At 35.5% G+C, this 24,046-nt stretch overlaps 1 protein-coding gene across 1 annotated transcript in view; it reads right to left on the bottom strand.

Annotated features, from left to right (window-relative positions):
* Slc2a13 (solute carrier family 2 member 13) overlaps positions 1-24,046 on the bottom strand; it is a 319,628-nt gene that overhangs the window by 255,213 nt on the left and 40,369 nt on the right. The window contains exon 2 of the mRNA XM_078014891.1: positions 20,373-20,532. Within this exon, the coding sequence (XP_077871017.1) occupies positions 20,373-20,532 (160 nt within the window). The remainder of the gene's footprint in view (positions 1-20,372; positions 20,533-24,046) is intronic.

Here is a 24,046-nt window from a genome sequence, read left to right as displayed (position 1 = left end):
ATTACTTATATTGTAAAACTTTGTTTCTCAAAAACAAGGGAGTTTATTTATCTTCCATGATAAAAATATTGTGATAGAAATAATCTTCATGGCTTTGTAGAAATCCAATACACAGGATGAAAGTGAGAAAGCTGTGGTCTATGATGGGGAGAACAGAGGAACAGATCAGGGTCTCACTTCAATGTTATAATTTAGGTAGGTATCCCCTATAGGCTTGTGCTACAGGCTTGTAATCACCAGCCTGTGGTGTTACGGAGAGGTAGTGGAGCCTTTCAGAGGTGCAGTTAGCTGGAGGAAGTTTGGTCACCTACGAAGTACCACTGAAGGGGATTTTTTTAATATTTTTGTTTGTTTTAATTAGTTATACGTAACAGTAGAATGCATTTATGCACTTTGATATATTATACATAGATGGGATATAATTTCTCATTTTTCTGAGTGTACACTTTGCAGAATCATATTGGTCATGTAGTCGCATATATACATAGAGTAATCATGTCTGTTTCATTCTACTATCTTTCCTATTGCCACATCCCCTCCTCTCCTATCAATTCCATCTACCTAATCTAAGGTAACGCTTCCCTAGTGCCCCCTACCTTCTTGTGAAATAGCATCCACATATTAGAGAAAAAAAATCAGCTTTTGGTTTTGTGGGATTGGCTTACTTCACTTAGCATGATAGTCTCCAACTTGATCATTTACTGGCAAATGCCATAATTTTACTCTTCTTTAAAGCTAATATTCCATTGAGTATTTATACCACATTTTCTTTGTCTCTTCATCTATTGAGGGACACCTACACTGATTCCATAGTCTAACTATTGTGAATTGAGCTGCTATAAACATTGATGTGGCTGCGCCCCTGTGGTATACTGAATTTAAGTCCTTTGGGTATAAACCAAGGAGTGGGATACTGGGTCAAATGGTAGTTCCATTCCCAATTTTCTGAGGAATCTCCATATTGCTTTCCAGAGTGGTTGTACCAATTTGCAGTCCCACCAGCAATGTATGACTGTACCTTTTTCACTACATCCTCGCCAATATTTATTGTTGCCTATATTCTTCATAATTGTCATTCTGACAGGAGTGAGATGAAATCTAAGAGTAGTTTTGATTTGCATTTCTCTAATTGCTAGAGATGTTGAACACTTTTTCATATAGTTTTTGATCAACTGTATTTCTTCTTCTGTGAATTGTCTGTTCAGTTGCTTAGCCCATTTATTGACTGGGTTATTTGGTTTTTTGGTGTTAAATTTTTTGAGTTCTTTATATATCCTAGAGATTAGTGCTTTATTGGAGATGCATGTGGTAAAGATTTTCACCCAATCTGTAAGCTCTCTCCTCATTTGTTTCCTTTGTTAAGAAAAAGCTTTATAATTTGAATCTATCCCATTTATTAATTATTGATTTTACTTCTTGCACTTTAGGAGTCTTGTTAAGGAAGTCAGATCCTAGGCCAATGTGAAGATTTGGGCCTATATTTTCTCCTATTAGGTTCAGGGTCTCTGTTCTAGTGCCTAAGTCTTTGATCCACATTGAGTTGATTTTTGTTCAGGGTGAGAGATAGAGGTTTAATTTCATTTTGCTACATATGTATTTCCAATTTTGCCAGCACTATTTGTTAAATAGGCTATCTTTTCTCCAGTGAGTGTTTTTGGCATCTTTGTCTAGTATGACATAACTGTATTTATGTGGGTTTGTCTCTGTGTCTTCCATTCCATACCATTGGTCTACAAGTCTATTTTGGTGCCAATACTATGCCATTTTTATCATTATAGCTTTGCAGTATAGTTTAAGGTCTGGTATTGTGATGCCTCTGGCTTCACTTTTCTTGCAAAGGATTGCTTTACCTATTTTGGGTCTCTTATTTTTCCAAATAAATTTCATGATTGCTATATTCTATTTCTATGAAGAATGTCATTGGGATCTTAATAGGAATTGCATTAAATCTGTTTAATGCTTTTGGTAGTATGGCCATTTTGACAATATTAATTCTGCCTATCCAGAAGCATGAGAGATCTTTCCATCTTCTGAGGTTTTCTTCAATTTCTTTCTTTCATGTTCTGTAGTTCTCATTGTAGAGGTCTTTCATGTCTTTTGTTAGATTAGCTCCCAAGTATTTTTTTTTTTTTGAGGCTATTGTGAATGAAGTAGTTTTCCTAATTTTTCTTTCAGTGGATTCATCACTGATGTATAGGAATGCGTTTGATTTATGGGTGTTGATTTTATATCCTGCTACTTTGCTGAATTCATTAATTAGTTCTTGAAGTTTTCTGGTGGAATTTTTTGGATCTTCTAAATATAGAATTATGCATCAGCAAATACTGATAGTTTGAGTTCTTCTTTGCTTATTTGTATCCCTTTAATTTCTTTCTTTTGTCTAATTGCTCTGACTAGAATTTCAAGGATGATGTTGAATAGAAGTGGCGTAAGAGGGCATCCTTGACTTGTTCCAGTTTTTAGTGGGAATACTTTCAATTTTTTATTTAGAATGATTCTGGCTTTGGGTTTAACATATAATAGCTTTTACAATGTTGAGATATGTTCCTACACTCCCTAGTTTTTCTAGTGTTTTGAATGTAGGTGTGCTATATTTTGTGAAATGCTTTTTCTACATCTATTGAGATGATCATATGATTCTTGTTTTTACGTCTATTAAAATGTTTATTGAATCTTGTTTATTGATTTCTGTATGTTGAACCAACCCTGCATCCCTGGGATGAACCTTACTTTATTGTGGTGCACTATCTTTTAAATATGTTTTTGTATACAATTTGCCAGAATTTTGAGAATTTTTGCATCTATGTTCATCAGGGATATTGGTCTGAAGTTTTCTTTCCATGCTGTGTCTGTGTCTGGTTTTGGTAACAGGGTGATATTAGCTTCATAGAATGAGTTTTGGAAGGTTTCCCTCCTTTTCTATTTCATGGAATACTTTGAGGTATATTGGTGTTAATTCTTCTTTGAAAGTCTTGTAGAACTCGGCTGAGAATCCATCTGGTCCTGGGCTTTTCTGGGTTGGTAGGCTTTTGATGGCATTTTCTATTTCATTACTTGAAACTGATTTAAATCATGTATGACCTCCTCATTCAGTTTGGGTAGGTCATCTGTCTCAGAAATTTGTTGATATCTTTGATATTTCCTATTTTATTAGAGTATAAATTTTCAAAATAGTTTCTAATTATCTTCTGTATTCAGAAGTGTCCGTTGTGTTATTTCCTTCTTTATCTTGTATTTTAGTAATCTGAGTTTTTACTCTTTTTCTCTTTGTTACCATGGCCAAGGGTTTATCGATTTTATTTATTTTTTTCAAGAACCAACTTTTTGTGTTGTCAATTTTTTCAGTTGTTTGTCTCAATTTCATTAATTTCAGCTCTGATTTTAATTATTTCCTGTCTTCTACTGCTTTTGGTGTTGATTTGTCTGTTCTTTTTCTAGGGCTTTGAGATGTAGTGTTAGGTCATTTATTTCTTGACTTTTTTTTAATGAATGTACTCAATGCAATAAATTTTCCTCTTAGTACTGCCTTCATAGTGTCCCAGAGATTTTAATATATTGTATCAGTGTTCTCATTTACCTCAAAGAATTTTTTATTTCATCCTTAATTTCTTCTACTATCCATTAATCATTCAATTGTGTATTACTTAGTCTCCATTTGTTAAAAGCAGCTTCTATTTTTTATTTTTTAATTGATTTTTAATTTCATTCCATTGTGGTCTGATAGAATGCAGGATGTTAGCTGGTTTTTTGTTGTTGTTGTTGTTTTGTTTTTTGTATTTACTAAGAGTTGCTTTGTGGCATAAGATATGGTCTATTTTAGAGAAGAAGTCATATGCTGATAAGAAACTATATTTGCTTATTGATGGAAGAAATATTTTATACATGTCTGTTAAGTCTAAATTATTGATTGTATTATTTAGTTCTATAGTTTCCTTATTTAGTTTTTGTTTGGAAGATCTGTCCACTAGTGAGAGAGGTATGTTAAAGTCACTCAGTATTATTGTATTGTGGTCTATTTGACTATTGAAATTGAGAAGGGTTTTTTGATGAACATAGAAGCTCCATTATTTGGGGCACTGAAGGAGATATTGAGCTCCTTCCCTCTCTGCTTTTTGGCCACCATGAGGTAAGTGGTTTCATCTGTCACATGTCCCCACCACAATGTTCTGCCTTACCACAGACCCCAAAACAATAGGCCAAATGTCCATGGACTGAAACCTCCAAAACTGTGAACCAAAATAAACCTCTCCTCTTTTTAAAGTTGATTATCTCAAATATTTTGTTATAGTAACAGAAAGTTGACTAATACATTTCAGATACAGGCCTTACTAACCACAAGATCCTGATTAAGTTACTTAATATTTTAACACACAGGAGACAGTGCCCATTTTACAGGAATGCTGGAAGAATTGACTGAAATCCTTCACTTAGTACCTAGCAGAGAGATTGCTCAGCAAAAAAAAAAAAAATTTACCTCCCCCCAAAATGTTTCAACTCATAACTATGTAATCAACTCAATCTAACTTATCTTTTCTAAATATATCATCCACCCAAATTTTCAGCAGGTAGAACTAACAAATTTCTTCCTTAAGGAAAAATTGTTCCTCTGATGATATGCAGGCTGGAAAATAATAAGAATGAATAAGAAGTTGCTTTGCTTTGGTACTAATGAAAAATTCCACATGAGCATAAAGAAGCAGACCTCTAAATGTAGTTATGCAATACTATGGACTAGCAATTGGTCTTCTCAGTCCAAGGAAATCAGGAGCCAGATGAATGACATGGAGTCCTGTGACAGACCAGGGCAGACAGCCCCTACAGATACAGGAGATCTCATTATTATAAGCTAAACCAAGGGTTCTAAACACTGGCTTCAAGTTCTAATCACTCAAGGGCTTTTTTTAAAACATACCACAGTCCAGATCCCACCCTCCTCCAGGGATTTTAATTAATTGAACTGGGCTCTGGGCCCAGGGAACTCTATTTTATTAAAAGCTCCCCAGGTGGTACTAATGTGCAGTCAGGGCTGAGAACCAGAGATCTAAATGTTTTAAAAACCCACAGGGTAAAAATGAAGGTGCACCCAAGGTTCACACCTTAAAGAAAAGCCATTTATCTTCTGGATGCAAGATACCACATGGGTTGAGAGAGGGAAAGCAGGCCAACTCCAGTGAGAATGGAAAGCTCTTCTGAGTTCTGAAAAGTTGTAGAATATTCTTTATCATCATAATCACTCACTGCAAGAAACCTGTAAAATCTGCCAACCTTGAAGTTAACAAATGAGCTGTTTTCTGGCACAATTAGTAACATGCTCACCCACCTGCCTATCAGATAACTAAGGAGCAAGTCCTCTAACAGGGAACAAGGCTTTCAAAGGGTGTTATGAGGCCAGCTGTCAGAAAGGAGAACAACATCCATTTCAGCTCAGGTTAAACCTTCTTCACAGTTATAGCAACTGAAGCTCTGTGAGTCAGAGATGCTAGACTCCTCCTGGGCATCAGACCTCCCTAACACGCTCAGCTGACCAGGCCTGCTGCTGCTGCTTCTGCTGCCTTCAAAGAGACAGGTCCCTCACTGAACTGAATACTCGCCATCCTACTTGTTTTAAAGCAATCACAACACTCCCACCTACATAACCTAAAACGAATGTCCTACAAAACATACGTGGCCATTTAAGGCACAAGTTTTTACAGTTCATAACTAGAACATTCTCTAAACTGATAATAGAGATTAATTAGCATGTCTTTTATTCTTTAGTGATTCCAGAAGGCTGATAATTATGTTCCAAACATGAAATTCTACTTAAATGTATGATCCTGGCTTATATATGTATCATTGAACTGTAATAGTAACAGCAATGGTGATAACTACTGTGTAGCACCAGTGACTGTGCCAAGCACTGTTCAAAACCTTCAGACACAGTAACATCTACTACCTAGGAGGTGAGTACCTTTATCCCCCTCATTTTATAATATAAGAAATGTGGCACAAAGAAGATATATGGCTAATGGATGGTAGAACTACAGTTAAATCCTGGCAGTGTGGCTCCTATTTTAAAAGTTTACTGTTCAGTAATGCCATAATAAATGTTCAATAATTACCTATCGATTTTGCTGAACTCAAAAAAGGGGCATTAATTTACCTTAGCTTCATGCTTAAAGAATTCTGAATGGCTCCTGGACATGGAAGTTTCACATACTATGGTACAAAACCTTGTACCCTAAAACAGGTTTCCATTAGAATAGAGAATATAGAAATAAGAAAATTGAGAGTGTCAAGGTGGAAATTTAGTTGGAAAAGGAAATTCTTTAGACATTAATGGAAACTGCTGCTATGTTTGAAGGACGAAATTAATCTTAAAATCTAAGATACCCATGATGTCTTGGGTGGTGTCAGGGAAATGCTTTCATGGCAAGGGTCAATGCTCCAATGGAAAAGTTCTCATGGAAGAGTTCCATCATAAAACAGAAATAGTTTCTACAGGGTCATGCTACCTGGACTGAAGGAAGAGACACACGTATTGAGCCTCTTCCCCACAGTACTGACTCTGGAACTACGTGGGAAGCTGTCAGATGATATCAACACTTGGACAGTGCCTTATTTAGTAGACCTTGACTGATTAACAAATTGCTGCTCCATTTTGGATGGCAGTTCTAAAACAAAGGGACAACATCCTCTTTGGAAGATACTTCTCTGATGGAAGAAAATGAAAGCAAATCATTTTGGTGAGCTGAATTACATGCTGTTTTCCTAGCAGAGATGGAAATACTGATCAACATAAGTCCCTCTATATTTTAGTTTCTACTGATTAAGGCAGGAGGACAATAGAAAGTTGGCTTATTAAAGGAATGCCTATATGGGGCACAGCCTTATGGAGATCACTATGGCAGTTTGAGTATGATAGAGAAAAGGAGAAATAGCAGCTGAGAGCAAAGGAATGAACAAAGGAGTTATGTAGGAAGTCCTTAAGTATTCCAGCAAATTATTGAGCGGGGGTGGGGGTGAGGGGGTGGGGGCAGTGGAGACCCTCAACTTTGCAGCCAAATCAGAGAGAAGTGTATATTAACACCTGGGGACCTGGTACTTAAAAATGGTATCTGAGTAGGGACAGTCTTGTGGGCTGAGCCCATGACTTAATGGGCCTGTGCTCACTCTGGCAGTCAGTACTAGAACGGAATCAGATTGTTGGACGCCCAGTTATTGTCTGGAGAATCAGAGAATTGGCTGTTGGTGTTGGAAAACACCTCAAAAGACTTTGTATAATAAACATGTACTACTGTATAATGAAAAAGAGTACAGTAAGCTTTCTTATTCACTACTCTTTAGACAGCAGAACACTGCAGCAACAGCAAAGCAAAGGGGACAGGCAGTGGCTCTTAATTTCATCTGCACCTAGCAGAGACCTCCCACAGCACCACCCACTGTGCTGGGCTGCAAGCTGGATTTAACCAGCCCAGAACAGCCAGCAGCAAACAGAATACTGTATGATTCTCTTAAATACCTATCCTTATGAAACCAGAATTCCCTAGGAGCATTATTATATATATTAAGTACACATTACCAATGCCCTACACTCCCAGTCTCTACAATTTCAAATCGGTATACATTCACATAAAAATGTAATTTTTTAAATCCTAATTTTTTTTCTGAAATAGTTCACTGAAAATGAAAAGGGCTAGCAATTAAAATAGTAGATTCATTGAGAAATTTACCCAACCAGCTATCAAAAGAAAATACCAATATTTCGGGGCAAACATTAACTGCTTATTTTGAACACTGTGCCAAAGTGAACTTTAATTTCATTTTTCTTTAATATACTCATGTATACCTTCTGTGCAGGAAAAAATACAGATTAATAAAAAAAAGATTTTTATAAATCATTGGGAGAAAAATAAAAGTTGACTTGTGAGATTTGATCCCTTTAACTATTTGAGATTATAGACACGACAGATATAAATTTGCTTTTGCCTATGATTTCCTACCTCTTCCTTGCAAAGGCCTCCCCTACCCACACTCCTTCCAAAGACAGCTGGAGGGGAGTGAAGAACTATATCCTACACTCATGTTATTTCTCTTCCCTCTGTTTACTTCCCTCCTTAAATTCCCAAGTGATATGAAATGACTGTCAATACTTTACATGGAAAATCTGTATGATCTATGGTTTTAATTGTACGTTGAGCTAACACAGAAAACTCTCATAGCTAAAGGAACTTTATTACAACACATTATATTTAAACCAAATTGTATGCAATTGTGTTTATAGCCCAGGCACAGTAAAGGTTCTCAGACACAAGGATCATTTAGTCAATTATCCCAAAAGATCACAAGTGAATAAAGAAACAATCTGCACTTCCTGTGGTTTCCTGACTCTTTTGTTAAAACTATCTCTCTCCAGACAAAATCTCCACCTTTCTCTCTAGTAGCAAAAAATCTTCCATGTTTTTGGAAACACTAAGATGAAAAACAGTGATGATCTCTGAAGTGAAAAACAGTGAGGCTTTTTAACAATATTATATCCAGCACTGTCTTATAATAAACAGGAAGAAAATGCAGTGACAAAATTGTGTTTGTAATGCCAATTGTTTTATTTCCATTCTGTCTCTTGGCTTGGACTATGTTCATATCCATTTTCTATTGATTAACAAATCATGTCCATGTTAGTCCATTCAGAACACTTCAAATAAATTAGAAGAATATCGTAAGTATTAAGATGCTATGTTTTAGGGCTGGTGTTGTAGCTCAGTGGTAGAGCAATTACCTAGCATTGATCAGCGAGGCACTGGATTCAATCCTCAGCAACACATTAAAAAATATATAAATAAAGATAAAAAGAGCTGTAGCTTAGTCTTGAAAATGCTACAGTTTGTGATACCCCCCCCTTGGTTCAGGGGACCATATATATTATATATGGGACTCATATACATTAAGTGCATATTACCAATGACCTATACCCCCAAGTCTCTACAATTTCAAATCAGTATGCATTCCCATATAAATGTAATTTTTTAAACTAAATATTTTTTTCTGAAATAGTTCACTGAAAATGAAGAGGAAGAGCAATTAAAATAGTAGATTCATTGAGAAATTTACCCAATGAAGATTTATTTTGTTTGCTTGGAAAGCTAAAGTTAAATTTCTTAGACCTCCTTTAGCTGTTATTCAGCTGTTGCCCAATAAGCATCTTCTGAATGTTCAAGAGCTAAACTAATCACTGAGCATGAAGAACAAATAGCCAGAAATGGTGCAATCCTGAATAAATCTAAAAACACCCCTCAAGCTGAAACTTCCCGATGACAAACAGGGTAAACACAAACCAAATCCCTTCAAACATATCCAAGAATATTGTTCCCCAGCCCTACATCCAGAGGTACACTGTTGAGCTTTCCAAAGGATTCTGAAGGGTTTTTCATCTCTTTTTTATACATAACTATAACATATGAAGTTCATTAAAATGCAAAATAAGTTCTGGGGAATCTCTATTCTTAGATCTATAAAAGAAATGGTCATCATTATGTCTCAGTAACAAAATATTTACATGATAACAGTCATCAAATTATAATTTAGGTAATATGGTTCTAATTAATATAAAAGCTTTATATGCAAAAAAGGTAACACAGAATTTGGCAACCTGCCATAGTAACATTATAGGAACATATTGATAAAATTTTTGTGTGCCTATGCCTCATAACTCCATTTTAAAAGATAAGAATTAGAGTAAGATACACTGCCAAATTGAGATTCTATTCTAAGTTCATTTCCCTCTGCCACTAAGAACCAGGCAGTATATCAACAGTGGTGACTGATACACCTAATAATCTGATGACAGCTAGAGAGTAAACATGAAACCACAGCAAGGGCACAGAAGGAAAAATACTCCATGTATCACAATGTAAATCTTGCAATTTACTTGCTGGAGATACACGATCAGCAAATAAACAAAATCTGTGTTCCTAGAGAAAGAGACTATGCATACTGTTAAAAAAAAAAAAGTCAGTGCCATATAAGCAAACATAACAAAATGATACTTCTACATATACACTTCCAGGGGGAAATCCCTAAAGGCAATTTTGAATCACTATGTAAGTCCAGTGGCTTGCCAAAGGGTATATACAGTGTTGTGATTATATCAGAAGCAACAAGATATGCTTGGACAGAATCAGATGTGATATTGTTTAAATCAATGAATATGGCATTTTGCACAGACATTAGTAGTTTTAAACTAAATGACAGTATACATAAAGATCTACACAAAATTCACAGCATAGTTCCTGAAAATAATCCACAGTCATTATCAGTCATTATACGTATATATTCCTCTCTACCTAAACTCTGAGAATCTTCCAGGCAAAGCTCTGGGCTAGAGATTATGGGGATTTAGTAAAACAAGTTCTTCAAGGAACCTACACATTAATAATCATCAGACAAAACAGGATTATTTAGTAACTTAGGAGGCTGAGGCAGGAAGACTGCAAGTTCAAGGTTAGCCTGAGCAACTTGGTGAGACCCCATTTCAAAATAAAAAGGGCTGGGGGTACTATAGCTCAGGGGTAATACACACTCAGAGGATCAAACCCCCTTGGGGATCATGAAAAAAAAAAAGTCCACAGGATTACTTCATTGCAACGATGGGGAAAGGATTAAGCACAGTATATAAATTGTAAAACTTACTTCAACAGAGGCTATTAGAAAAGTTTTCATGGCAGAAACATTTATTCACTGGCTAAGGTTGAAAAAGAATAGGGTGAAGGGAGCCAAGATAAGATTCAAATTACTTTTTTAGGTAAAAGTTCCATACGATAAAATGCAGAGATTCAATGTTTTCTTATAACAAGGTATACACACACCTCATGACCAACCAGCCAAGACATTCCCATCATTCCAGGAATTTCTGATTATACCCCTTTCCGGCTAATACCCACAAAGAAAACCACTGGTATAATTTCTGTCCCCATGACTTATTTTGCACTTTGATGAATCTCATATGGAATTATAAAGTGTATAGTACTGATTGGAGCTACTTCCTCTGTGTTTTATGAAATTCAAAAGTGAAACTATCTGAACCCAGAGTATGCTTTCTGACAAGTTATAAAAAATGATTCAGTTTAAGAAAAACAGGGATTTAATTTTGATAATGGCTTCTTATTTTAAAATATATATATATTTAGTGGTTGTTCTAGGAATTAAAACATGCATTTTTCAGTTATGAGTTCATCCGAAGATAGTGAAGAACTACTTCACAAAAGTAAACTTCTATATACAGCCTAACATCTCTGCTATTATCATCTCAAAATGGAGTGGAAAGCAGAAAAATTCCCCACATCCCCCATGCCCACAAGAGCATAGTTTTAACCTTCCCATTATCCACATTCTCATTTTTCACAATTAATAAGCCTGCACTATATAAGGGGACCATGCCCGGTCCATGGTTTACGTTAGGCTTCACTCCTGGTGATGTGCTGTCCGTGAGTTTGGACAAATGCATGACACAAGTCTACCACTACGGTTTCACAGAGTACTTTCACTATGCTAAAAATCCTCTGTGCTCTGATCTTTAGTCGTGACTTTGTTTTGGTTTGGTTTGGTTTTTACATGAAATCCATGGTTTATAATAGTCATTTTCAGGGAGGTTAGTCTCACACAAACTTCTCCAGCATTACCAAACCATATTGACTTTTCAATTTGAGAAATCAGATAACTGAAGGTGATGTCATTTCTACTGCAAACTTTAGATGAAGTATAATAGAGACGGAACATAAGGCTTTCTGAAGAAACAGCAGCAAACAATAAGTATCTTGAGTATTTCCACAGCCATTAACTCATTTGATCCTTAACAGTAATACTGATAACTCGAGCACAAGCTACATAAGGACAATAGAGTTTTGACAAATTAACTCATAATCTGTAAAAGCATAGTTATGAGCCTATTCTTCCCAGTACCCTAGAGTATCTTTATGATAAATAGTCCTATGGTTTAAATTTATCAATAACACAATCACAACTATCCTTAGTATTAAGATATTTACTTGTAATTAGGCCACTACCCTCCAAATAATGTTTGTAATCTAAATTCATCTTTCTTAAAATGGTCACTGTATAGATTTTTTTTTTTTTTTTGGAGAGAGAGAGAGAGAGAGAGAGAGAGAGAGAGAGAGAGAATTTTAATATTTATTTTTTAGTTTTTCGGCGGACGCAACATCTTTGTTTGTATGTGGTGCTGAGGATTGAACCCAGGCCGCACGCATGCCAGGCGAGCACGCTACCTCTTGAGCCACATCCCCAGCCCACTGTATAGTTTTTTAAGACAGACTACTTCACATTCTCTGTTTCAAATACAATTGAGCACTACTGATTAGCAGAAAATTACAGGGAAAAAGTTCCCCAGTATAACTTTGTTTATAAATAGCACACCCTTTATAATAATATTCTGTGAAGCATTTTATTGATCTAGGTTTTTTTTTTAAATCGATTTGTATACTTCATTTTTATGTGGTGCTGAGGATAGAACCCAGTGCCTCACACATGCTAAGCAAGTGCTCTACCACTGAGCCACTAGTCCTAGGCCTTGATATAGTTTTATATATATATATATATATATTTTTTTTTATTATACATATATATATGTATGTTTATATAGATAAATAGATAAATAGATACTTTTATTTTATTTTTATGTGGTGCTGAGGATTAAACCCAGTGCCTCACACGTACTAGGCGAGCATTCTACCTCTGAGTAACACTGTACAATATTACAGGAGAGAGAGGCTCATCAATTATTTTTTAAGACTTTTTTTTTTCTTCATACCTATACTTTGGATAGTAATGATCATCACATTCCACCATCATTAACAACCTCATGCTCCCTCCCCTTCCCCTCCAACCTTTCTTCCCTATCTAGAGTTCGTCTATTCCTCCTATGCTCCCTCTCCCTATCCCACTATGAATCAGCCTTCTTATATTAAAAAAAAAAAAAATTCGTTATTTGGTTTTTTGGGATTGGCTAACTTCACTTAGCATCAATAGTGAATAGATAAAAAAAGGTGTGGTATATATACACAATGGAATATTACTTAGCAATAAAAGAATAGAATCATGCCATTTGCAGGTAAATGAATGGAGTTACAGAAGACAATGCTAAAAGACTGTTTTTAAAAATATTATTTTCTGAGATTCAAAAAAAGAAACAAACTTGTTATGCTATTAAAGAGAAATACATGGAAAAATATTTTTATAAAGCAAGCAAGCAAGCAATGGATTTAAATCCACATCTACTAAAGACTAACCTTTCCGCTTGTCCCCTGCCAAACTCCCAAATGATGGCCAGTCTCCACCTAGCTGTTCTACTTCTCACTATTACCCATACATGAATAGCTCTTTTGACCTGTAGAGACTTTGAAAACTAGAATTTCACCTTGAATTTCCTTTTTGCTCACTGTTCCTTAAAATTTATTTATAAAAATAGCTCATATATGGGCTGGTGTTGTAGCTCAGTGGTAGAGTGCTTGCCTTGCATACAGGAGGCACTGGGTTTGATCCTCAGCACCACATAAAAATTAGTAAACAAAATAAAGGCATTGTGTCCATCTACAATTAAAAAAATAAATTTAAAAAAAGCACAAATCTTTCTTTCCAACAAAAACAATTTACTTCTATAATATCCAACAATAAGAGAACAGAAACTTTGACCCATCTGGTATGAGAGATATAGTTTCTCAACTATATCAAACCTAAGACACTTCTGTCAATGAATTCCATCTTTCTTATGTCAGAATCCAGTCACTGCTGTAAAAATCATCATGTCTTGAATCATAATTCTCGAAAGTGGAAACATAAGGAAGAATGTGGCTAGATTTTGAGTACAAAGACCTGGCTCTAATTTCTGCCAAGTCTCTCATGGCTCACTGATCTCTCACCAGGGGTATCAGGCAAATATTGGACCTCTCTGAGCTTCAGTTTTTAAAATTAGAAAATGGGACAAAAAACGTTCTGCCAATCTCTCAAGATTTGGGTCAGAATCAAATGATATTTGCTAATGACCCTCAAACTATTTGTCACTACAGTATGAGCTAGTAAATCTGCCACACCAGTCAAGCATGGTATCAAAGGTTAGTAACCGGGAATTTCAGAGCAAAGTCAAAATTAAAATAAGAAGCAAACTGTTAAATTACTCAAATTCTTAGACGGTAGGAGACATATACTTTAATATGTAAAAAAATGTGAGTTTGAGAAAGAAATTTTAAATGAAATATTTACGTGCCAATTTTTCTTAGGACTTGTGAAACACATTGCCAAAAAATTCTGAAGTATCTATCATTACAGTTATTAATAAGTTATAATTGCTGACAATTCCAGAGTCTAACTAATGGAAAGGTAGAACTTCAAAACTTATTTGATTATAACCACATTCCTATTAACTCAGGAGTCAGATAGGTAAAAATCCCACTAAGTACACACATAGATGGAAGATAACAACATATAGAAATTTCACCTTTAGAAAAAGTAAACATATTTGCACATGTACATAATTCAAAGTATAATTGTGCACATGGTAATCTGGGTAACGTCTTGGTGAATATGAGTCCAAGTTAGTTTTCCCATTCTCTAATTTTTTCACCCTTAAACTGACTTCTTTAGTAATGTAGGAAAACTACATGCATGTGTGCTGGCTGGCTTTATTGATAATATATGTCACCAACTTCGACTGGCATCCACTTGGATTCTTTGAAATTTGACATCTCTAGAGTCTGCCTTCTGATACTTCCCATAGCAGCTATATGTATTTTTTTTTATTTATTGTTTTTAGGTCTACACAACAATAGTGTATTTTGAACTCCATTCTAATTAGGATCCCATTCTTGTGACTGTACATAGAGTTTCACTGGTAATGTATTCATATATGAACCTAGGATGTTAAGTCCGATTCATTCTAGTCACTTTTCTATGCCTATCCCCTCTCCCATCGCTTCATTCCCCTGTGTGTAGTCCCAGGAATTTCTATTCTTCACCTCCCAACCCTCTCTAGTGGTGTGTTAGCATTCCTGTATCAGAGAGAACATTCCGCCTTTGGTTTTGGGGGACTGGCTTATTTCACTTAGCATATTCTTCAGTTCCATCCATTTATTGGCAAATACCATAATTTCATTCTTTTTATGGCTAATTAATATTGTGTATATGTACCACATTTTTTTAATCCATTCATCTGTTGAATGGCACATAGATTGGTTCTATAGCTTGGCTATTATGAATTGAGCAGTTAAAACAGTGATGTGGCTTCTTCCCTGTAGTATGCTGAGGAATAGAATTACTGGGTCAAATGGTGGTTCCATTCCAAGTTTCTGAGGAATCTCCATACTGCAGAGTGGTTGCACCAAATTGCAATCCCACCAGCAATGTATGAGTGAAATTTTTCCCCACATCCTTGCTAACTAACATTTATTGTTACTTATATTCTTTTATTTGGACTTTTTTCCTTTTATTAAATTTTTGGAACCAGGGATTAAACCAAGGGACACTTAAACACTGAGCCACATCCCCAGCCCCAGCTTAATGAAATATATATATTTCATTAAGAGACAGGGTCTTGCTGAATTAATTAGGACCTAATTGCTGAGGCTGGCTTTGAACTCAAAATCCTACTGCCTTAGCCTCCCAAGCTGGTGGGATTACAGGAAGGTGCCACCTAACCTGGCTGTTACTTATATTCTTGATAATTGCCATTCTGACTGGTGTGAGTTGGAGTATCAGTGCAATTTTAATTTTCATTTCTCTAATTGCCAGAAATGTTGAACATTTTTCCATATTTTTTGACCATTTATATGTCTTCTTCTGTGATGTGTCTGTTCAGTTCCTTAGCCCATTTATTGATTGGGTTATTTGGGGGGTTTGGGTGTTAAGTTTTTTTAAATTCTTTATATACCCTGGAGATTAATGCTCTATGTGAGTTGCGGATGGCAAAGATTTTTCTCTCATTCTGTAGGCTCTCTATTCATGTTCTTGATGGTTTCCTTTGCTGTGAAGAAGCTATTTAATTTGATACCATCCCATTTATTGACTCTTAATTTTACTTCTTGAGCATTAGGAGACTTATTGAGGAAGTGGGTTCCTGAGCAACATGATGGAGAGAGTGGGACCTACTTTTTCTTCTAGTAGATGCAGGGTCTCTGGTCTAATCCTTGGGTCCTTGATTCACTTTGAGTTATGTGCAGAGTAAGAGATAGTCATCCAATTTCAATCTACTACATAAGGATTTCCAGTTTTCCCAGCACCATCTGTTGATGAGGCTATCTTTTCTCTAATGTATATTTATGGCACCATTGTCTAGTACGAGATAACTCTACTGATGTGGATATGTCTCTGTATCTTCTACTCTGTTTCCTTGATCTTCATGTCTGTTTTAGTGCCAATACCATGCCATTTTTTTAACTACAGCTTTGTAGTACAATTTAATATTGTAATATTGTATCTAGTATTGTGATGCCAGAGGCATTACTTTACTCACTAAGAATTGTTTTGGCTATTCTGGGTCTCTTATTTTGCCAAATGAATTTCATGACAGCTGTTTCTCTTTCTATGAAGAACATCATTGGAATTTTAGTGGGAGCTGCATTACATCTGTATATTGCTTTGGGTACTATGGTCATTTTGACAATATTAATTCTGCCTATCCAAAAACATGGGAGATCTTTTTCATTTTTTAAGGTCTTTGATTTCTTTGTGTTGTGTAGTTTTCATTGTAGAGATCTTTCACCTCTTTTGTTAGATTGATTCCAAAATATTTTATTTTTTTTGAAGTTATTATGAATGGGATAGTTTTCCTGATTTCTCTTTCAGCTGATTCATCATTGGTGTACAGGAATGTGATTGATTTATGAGTGTTAGTTTTATATCCCATGTAGTTTTAATTTTCATTTCTCTAATTGCTAGAAATGCTGAATTCGTTTATGAGTTCAAGAAGCTTCCTCGTGAGCTGAGGTTGTCGCTTAGTGGTGGAGTGCTTGCCTTGCACACATGAGGCACTGGGTTTGATACTCAGCACATCATAAAAATAAAATAAAGATATTCTGTCCATTTATGATATATATTATATATAAAAAAAGTTTTCTGGTAGAGTTTTTTGGGTCTTCTAAATATAGAATCATATTGGCAGCAAATAGGGGAAGTTTGAGCTATTCTTTCCCTATTCATATCCTTTTAATTTCTTTCTTCTAATTAATTTCTCTGGCTAAGATTTCAAGGACTATGTTGAATAGGAGTGGTGAAAGAGGGCATCCCTATCTTGTTCCAGTTTTTAGAGGGAATGCTTTTAATTTTTTTTTCCATTTAGAAAAATGTTGGCCTGGGGTTTAGCATATACAGCTTGTTCAATCTTGTCAATTGCTTCTTCTGTATCTATTGAGATAATCATGTGGTATTTGTCTTTAAGTCCATTGATGTGATATATCATGTATATTTATTTCCATATGTTGAACCAACCTTGCATCCCTTTGATGAACCCCACTTGATCATGGTGCACTATCTTTTTAGTATGTTTTTGTATGTGATTCGTCAGTTTTTTATTAAGAATTTTTATATCTATGTTCATCAGGGATATTGGTGTGAAATTTTCTTTCCTTAATGTGTCTTCATCTGATTTTGGTATCAAGGTGATACCAGCTTCATAGGATTGAGTTTGGAAGGATGCCCTCTTTTTCTATGTCGTGGAATAATTTGAGGGGGATTGGTGTTAGTTTTTCTTTGAAGATCTGGTAGAACTCAGCTGAGAATCCATCTGGTCTTGGGCTTTTCTTCATTGGTAGGCTTTTAATGGTGTCTTCAATTATATTTCTTGAAATTGATCTGTTTAATTTTTCTATGTCCTCCTGATTCAACTTAGGTGGATCATATGTCTCTAGAAAACATTTCTTTTACCCAGGCCTAAGCTCTACCACCTCCAAGCCACAACCTTAGTAATAAGGAAAACAGAGACCATGCAATGTTGAGCTTACTTCAGTTTACCTTACAACACACCTACAATAGTGCCCATCTTTGATTTATTCATTAGAATAGTAAATAATGTAACCTTGTATTAATATTGATAGAGTACTTGCCTTGTGCCAAACACTAGGCTGAACGTTTTACATATAATAATTTATTTCCCAAAGTAATCTTTCAAGTAAGTACTTTTGGTTCCTTTGGTTTTTGTTTTAAAAAAATAAAGCTCGGAGGAGTTCAATAATTTGTCCCAGGTTTACAACTAATGAATGGCAGAAAACAGATTTGGACTCAGATCTATGACTCTGTCACCTGTATTATGGCATCTGCCCAAAGTTCATACGTGACACAATGCAAGAAAGTTTAGAGGTGAACCAATATTGGGTTGTAAAAGGTTTAACCTAATCAATGCATCAATCCCTTGATAGGGATTTAACTGGTTGGCAACTGTAGGCATGTAGGATGTGTCTGGAGGAGGTAAGTAACCAAGGACATGCCTTTGAGGTTTATATTTTGTCCCTGGTGAGGAGAGCCCTATCTGCTTTCTGATTGATGCGTTCTGAGCTGCTTTCCTTTGTCACATCCTCCTGCCACGATGGACTATCTCACCTCCAGCCCCAAGTAGTGGAGTCAGGCATCCACAAACTGAAACCTCTGAAATCTTGAACACCATATAAACTTTTCTTCCTCTAAAATTCTTCTTCTCACATCTTTTGGTCACAACAGTGAGAAAGTTGACTAAAACGCCCTGCCTAAGGAAAGGAGTCTCCAAAAACCCTCCACTTCTACACAAATGCACCACACTCATAAATTCATTTTCACTACCACATGATTTCTTGTTTTCCTTTCCAGTATGGAGAAAATGTACTTAAATTGCTACCCATTAGTGAGAAATATGGCTTATGCACTTAGTGTACTATAAATATGAATATATACCTATTAGTTATGCTGATAAAACATTTCAATAAGACGTAAATAAATGGTTTACATCTTTCTGAAGACATGCATGCTTAAGGATTAAATGACTTCTCTGATTTTCCATGAAAAATAAAAAATACCAGGTTATAGTGATAATAATTACCATCTACCTCTTTTACTTCACCTACAGTAGAAAAGAAAGATAAAATTCCCTGCTTCTTCAATTTTCCAATAACTTCTCACTTGGGCAGAGACTGATTGTTTCAAAGGTGGAAAGCAGTTTAGCAGTATCTACAGACACAGCTACCACCTGTAACAAATGAGTCCTCTCTTTAATGGTCCTGACAAATGTAGGCCCTCACTGGTGTCAAAGAGTTTTCTCCCATGACTTCTAATAAAACTCCACCAGCTATCTTCAGTAGCTCTCCCTAAGCCAAATGATTTATCACACTATTTACAAAACTCAATTCCCCACACCCTCAACACCTCTGAACCTTCCCCTTTAGATGTCAGGATTAACTTCAACACTGAAAATGCCATACAAGCTAGAGCTTGAGTCTGTCTTGCTCAATACTCTATGTCAAATACAAAGTAACTGCTGAATCAACATTTATTGTAATAAACAATGGCAAGAAAACAAGTTAGATGATACCATTTAACCAGCATCCATTCTAATAAAATTTCCCTGGAATGGTTACATGAATCTGTTGTTTTGAATACCATCAATTAAGAACTCAAAATACAGAATATAGAGCCTCTATCTTTAAGCTTTAACATAAAAGTAGTTTTTTTTTAACAATATTCAGTTTGGATTCACTTTAATGTATGTTTTGTTTGTTTGTTTGTTTGTTTTTTTCCGGTGCTGGGGATTGAACCCAGGACCTTGTGCATACAAAGCAAGCATTGTACCAACTGAGCTATATCACCAGCCCTCCTCATTTTAATATTTTCAATATCACTTTTTCTCATTTCTTCTGGTTAAAAAGAAATCTCAAACAACCAAAGAATGATTTCTATGTTTTAAATCTACACATATAATATTTTTAATATAACTAAACCTGTATCTTTAACAAATACGTTTCTTCAGATAAGAATGTAGTTTCCTAAATCCAAAAAAGGATGTAAGTTATATCTGTAGTTCATAAACCACTTGTCAATCACTCACATAATTCAAGAACACCATACATATTTATCTCTGCATTCATTTTTAAACAAATATTGCAAAATGATTACACACAATGTGAGAAATGTCACCTAAATGCTAAAAACCTGGTAAATATCAATTCTTAATGGTAGATTCCTTTCTATCATTAAAATAAATATCAGCTTCCTGTCTACTTTCAATTTTGCTGAATGCCACCCACTTACAAATTAAACTATAATAACTCAAAATATCCAGTTATATTTTGCCTACAATTTCTCAATTTTTCCCACTTCTGGAATTCATAATTTATTTGACAAATTCAATACAAAAACTATTTACAAACCTCCACCCATCCTTTTGGAGATAACTGAAGGCTCCATCAACAACACTTGCAAAGAACTGTCCTCCTGTGATGAAGAGGGTGTTAATAGTAACTAGTCGGCCTCTTAGATTGGGTGGCGAGACCTCCGCAATGTACACTGGCACTGTCATAGATGCAATGCCTAGAAAGAAAGTGAAAAGTGACCATTAGACACTTAAGCAAGATTTCTAATGTTACAAATATTAACAGAGAATTAAGACATATACCTATGGGCTTGATGTTCTACTTCAAACAAAAATTACCACATATTTGAAGCTTGTGTTTATACCTAATAGGGTACCACTGAAGATAAGTACATTGGATACTGACTCAGGGTACCATTTTTTTTATTATCATTTGAAAGCCTATAAATAAAGGTACCTCTGAAGACCTCAAATAACATTAGAATGTATAAGTGTACATTATAAATTTTAAGGTCTAAAAATACAAAAATGCTCCCTAGAAAGAATATCATTACTGAAATATGTTTGCTCTATATGGAAATGTAATCAGACAACGATAAAAATAAAAATTATCCCAGAATACATATTAACTATTCAAAATCGTTATTTCCAACAAATACAGCAAAGCTTTAAGTTGGTTTACTCATAAAACCCATATTAAGTTACCCTATTCAATTGTCTAGTTTACATTTCAGAAATGGCTTAGAAATTGGAAAGTACCTTAAGGAATTTACAGTTCACAAAAATACGTGATGTTAGACATAAAATAAAGTTTCATGGCTAAGGTATATTTAGTTATATTGGCTATATTTATATATATATGGCATTAGCTCTAACTTCACTGATAATCAGAATCACGGTGTGACTTTTCTGTTCATTTGTTTTAATGAAGATGCCCTCACCTTACCTCAAGACTAACAAATTGAAAACTATACAGATGGGAGATGGGTTTGGTTTCAAAAATCCTCCAGAAGTGATCTTGACATTCACTATGTTATTTTTTAAAATATTTATTTATTTATTCATTTATTCAGTTATAGGTGGACAAAATACCTTTCTTTTTATGTGGTGCTGAGGATCAAACCCAGTGCCTCATGCATGCTAGGCAACCCCTCTATCTCTGAGCCACAACTCCAGCCCTCACTGTGTTATTTTAAAAACTCAAGTTCTATGGTGCAGAACTTTGAGTCAATAAAAAAATGTTTTAAAGAAAACCTCAGCCCTGCCTGCCACATCTCTCTCACTCCCATGTGGCACTTCCAATTTCCAGGTATGTCTGTTTATGTAGACTAAAACTAATATCTAATCAATACTCACCAAGACCTCATTGGGAAAACAAAAAAGATCAGGGTTATTAACAAAAATTTAGTTGCTTTTTATCTGTAGCTATCAGGAGCCATCCATGGACTACGTGTGGACCAAATCGACATGGAAGCCCATTGAATAGGAAAATCTGGTATTTGGGACCTTCCAGTGGCAATCCCACTGGTTAACACCGCCCATACACATGAGTCTTATTCAGCTCTGCCAACTCCCACACAGCATCAGAGATGGTACTGTAGCTACACAGCCTCTCTGAGAGGAATGAGCCTGCCATGATGCCAATCAACCAGTTGACTGCAAGACATCAAGAAGCAAGACTCTGCCCTGAAACCTTATCCCTGCCTTTGATATACCTCCTTAAATAAACCACTAGAGCCATTTTTTAATTATTCTGTTCCAGCTCCTACAAGGACTGGAAGGATCTCCCAGGCACTCTGCTTTAAAACCTATTCTGACTCTGTCTTTTATTTCTTCACTAATTATTTCAGACTATTTTCTCAGGTGTATTATCCCCTCCTGACCAGGAGAAATTACCCTGGCCAGGCTCTGGCTGCCTTGCAATATGTAGCCATCATAAATCAATTCCTACATTAAGCCAAAATATTCATAAGTTGTACAATAGACACATGTAGAATTACTTCTAATGAAATAATTTTTATGACATCAAAAAAACAAGTCTGCATTAAAGAAAATAGCACCAAAAAACCTATAGCTTGTTTGCTTTAAGAGGGATGTTGAGTGTGCTGTCACATTCAATAAAACAGACACAATTCTAATCTGAGTAACAGCAATAGATGTGCTTCTCAATATTTTTTTTTCCCAGTGCTGGGAATCCAACCTAAAGCCTCACATATACTAGGCAAGCACTCTACTACTCCCAGCCAACCAAATGATTTTTGCTTATTGATGGCTGGTATAAATCATACAGCTTTTTCTCATTTCCCTCCATATGCAGTAATAGAGGCCTGCCTCCACCATGTGTTTTGGACTACAGGTTACTCATTTGGTGAACAGAACTCCCTCCTGATGTCACAGTAGTGTGCAGTTTCACCTATTATAAGTTTTTCTTTTGTTTTATTTGCTTTGTTCTATCTTTGAGTAAGGCAAATAAATGGACAAATAGACAAATTTTATTTAAGAAACACATTTACTTCTAGAAAATTCACTGTATTGTTGCAAAACTACTAATAAGTAGCTATTAAATTTGCACACAAGTCAAAGAAATAAAAATACTTTCTACCAATGTCTCTGCTACTGTCAGCATATGGAAATAATAACCTTTATTATTCATTAAATACGAAAGTGTCATTATGGGCTCAAGCAGTAACACGCTCGCCTGGCATGCGCAGGGCGCTGGGTTCAATCCTCAGCACCACATAAAATAAAGACGTGTGTCCACCGAAAACAGAAAAATAAATATTAAAAAATTCTCTCTCTCTTTCTCTTCTCTCTTCTCTCTCTTTAAAAAAAAAGAAGAAAGTGTCATTAGACACAGTATGAATTATCTTTTCAATTAAATCACCTAAACAGCTAAAAATTTCCATTTGACTTACTACTGAGTATAATAGCACAGACCACCTAAAATGCCCTTTGCCTAATTTCCTACAAATGTCAATGAGTTAACTTTATATTCTTATTCTATTACTATTAAAACATTTCAATCAAAAGTCAAAAATCAAACACTAATTTATTATTTGTATTTCTTTTTCTGCACTGGTCTATCTGTAAACAAGAATTCAGCTGCTCTCTCCAGCCAGGGGTCTTTAATTGAGCCATCTAACCCATTGAGCATGGGAAATCAGGAAGGTGGGTTTTAGGCAATGTGTGCTTGTCACAAAATCCATAAATCTTACAAGAACTGCACACATGTCCTTATGCCCTTGATTGTTTAGGATAAATACCAGAGCATTAAAAGTAACAAGTAATGGCAAAGGAACTATAAAAAGTCAGAGCCATTGTATTCAGAGTTGGAAAGAACCCCAGAAGATCTATCCAATGAGTGCTCACACACTGACTTTTAACTACAACTGCCTACATTCTGTCAGATATTTTATGTGGGCTGATTGTCACTAATCTTTAGCACACCTCTCTTAAGGACATGTAATTATTCCCATTTTATAAAGAAGAACTTTACCCAGGGGCAAGTAAGTTGAAGAACCAGACTTAAAAACCGACAGATTCCAGTCCCAGTTTTGAAGGCTATACTGAATGATCAGCATGGATTGAAGGCAGGCTCATGAATCAGTGGATTTCAACTCCAACCTTGCCTCTTACCAGAGCTGGTTAAAATTACATAAACCTTCTGTGTCTCCAGTTCCTAATCAAGAATATGGGAACAAAATTCCTTCACAGGGGTTGACAAAAGTCAAT

The sequence above is a fragment of the Ictidomys tridecemlineatus genome, chromosome 6, assembly GCF_052094955.1.
Source record: "Ictidomys tridecemlineatus isolate mIctTri1 chromosome 6, mIctTri1.hap1, whole genome shotgun sequence".
In the NCBI taxonomy this organism is placed as follows: domain Eukaryota; kingdom Metazoa; phylum Chordata; class Mammalia; order Rodentia; family Sciuridae; genus Ictidomys; species Ictidomys tridecemlineatus.
This window is presented reverse-complemented; position numbering and strand designations above follow the sequence as displayed.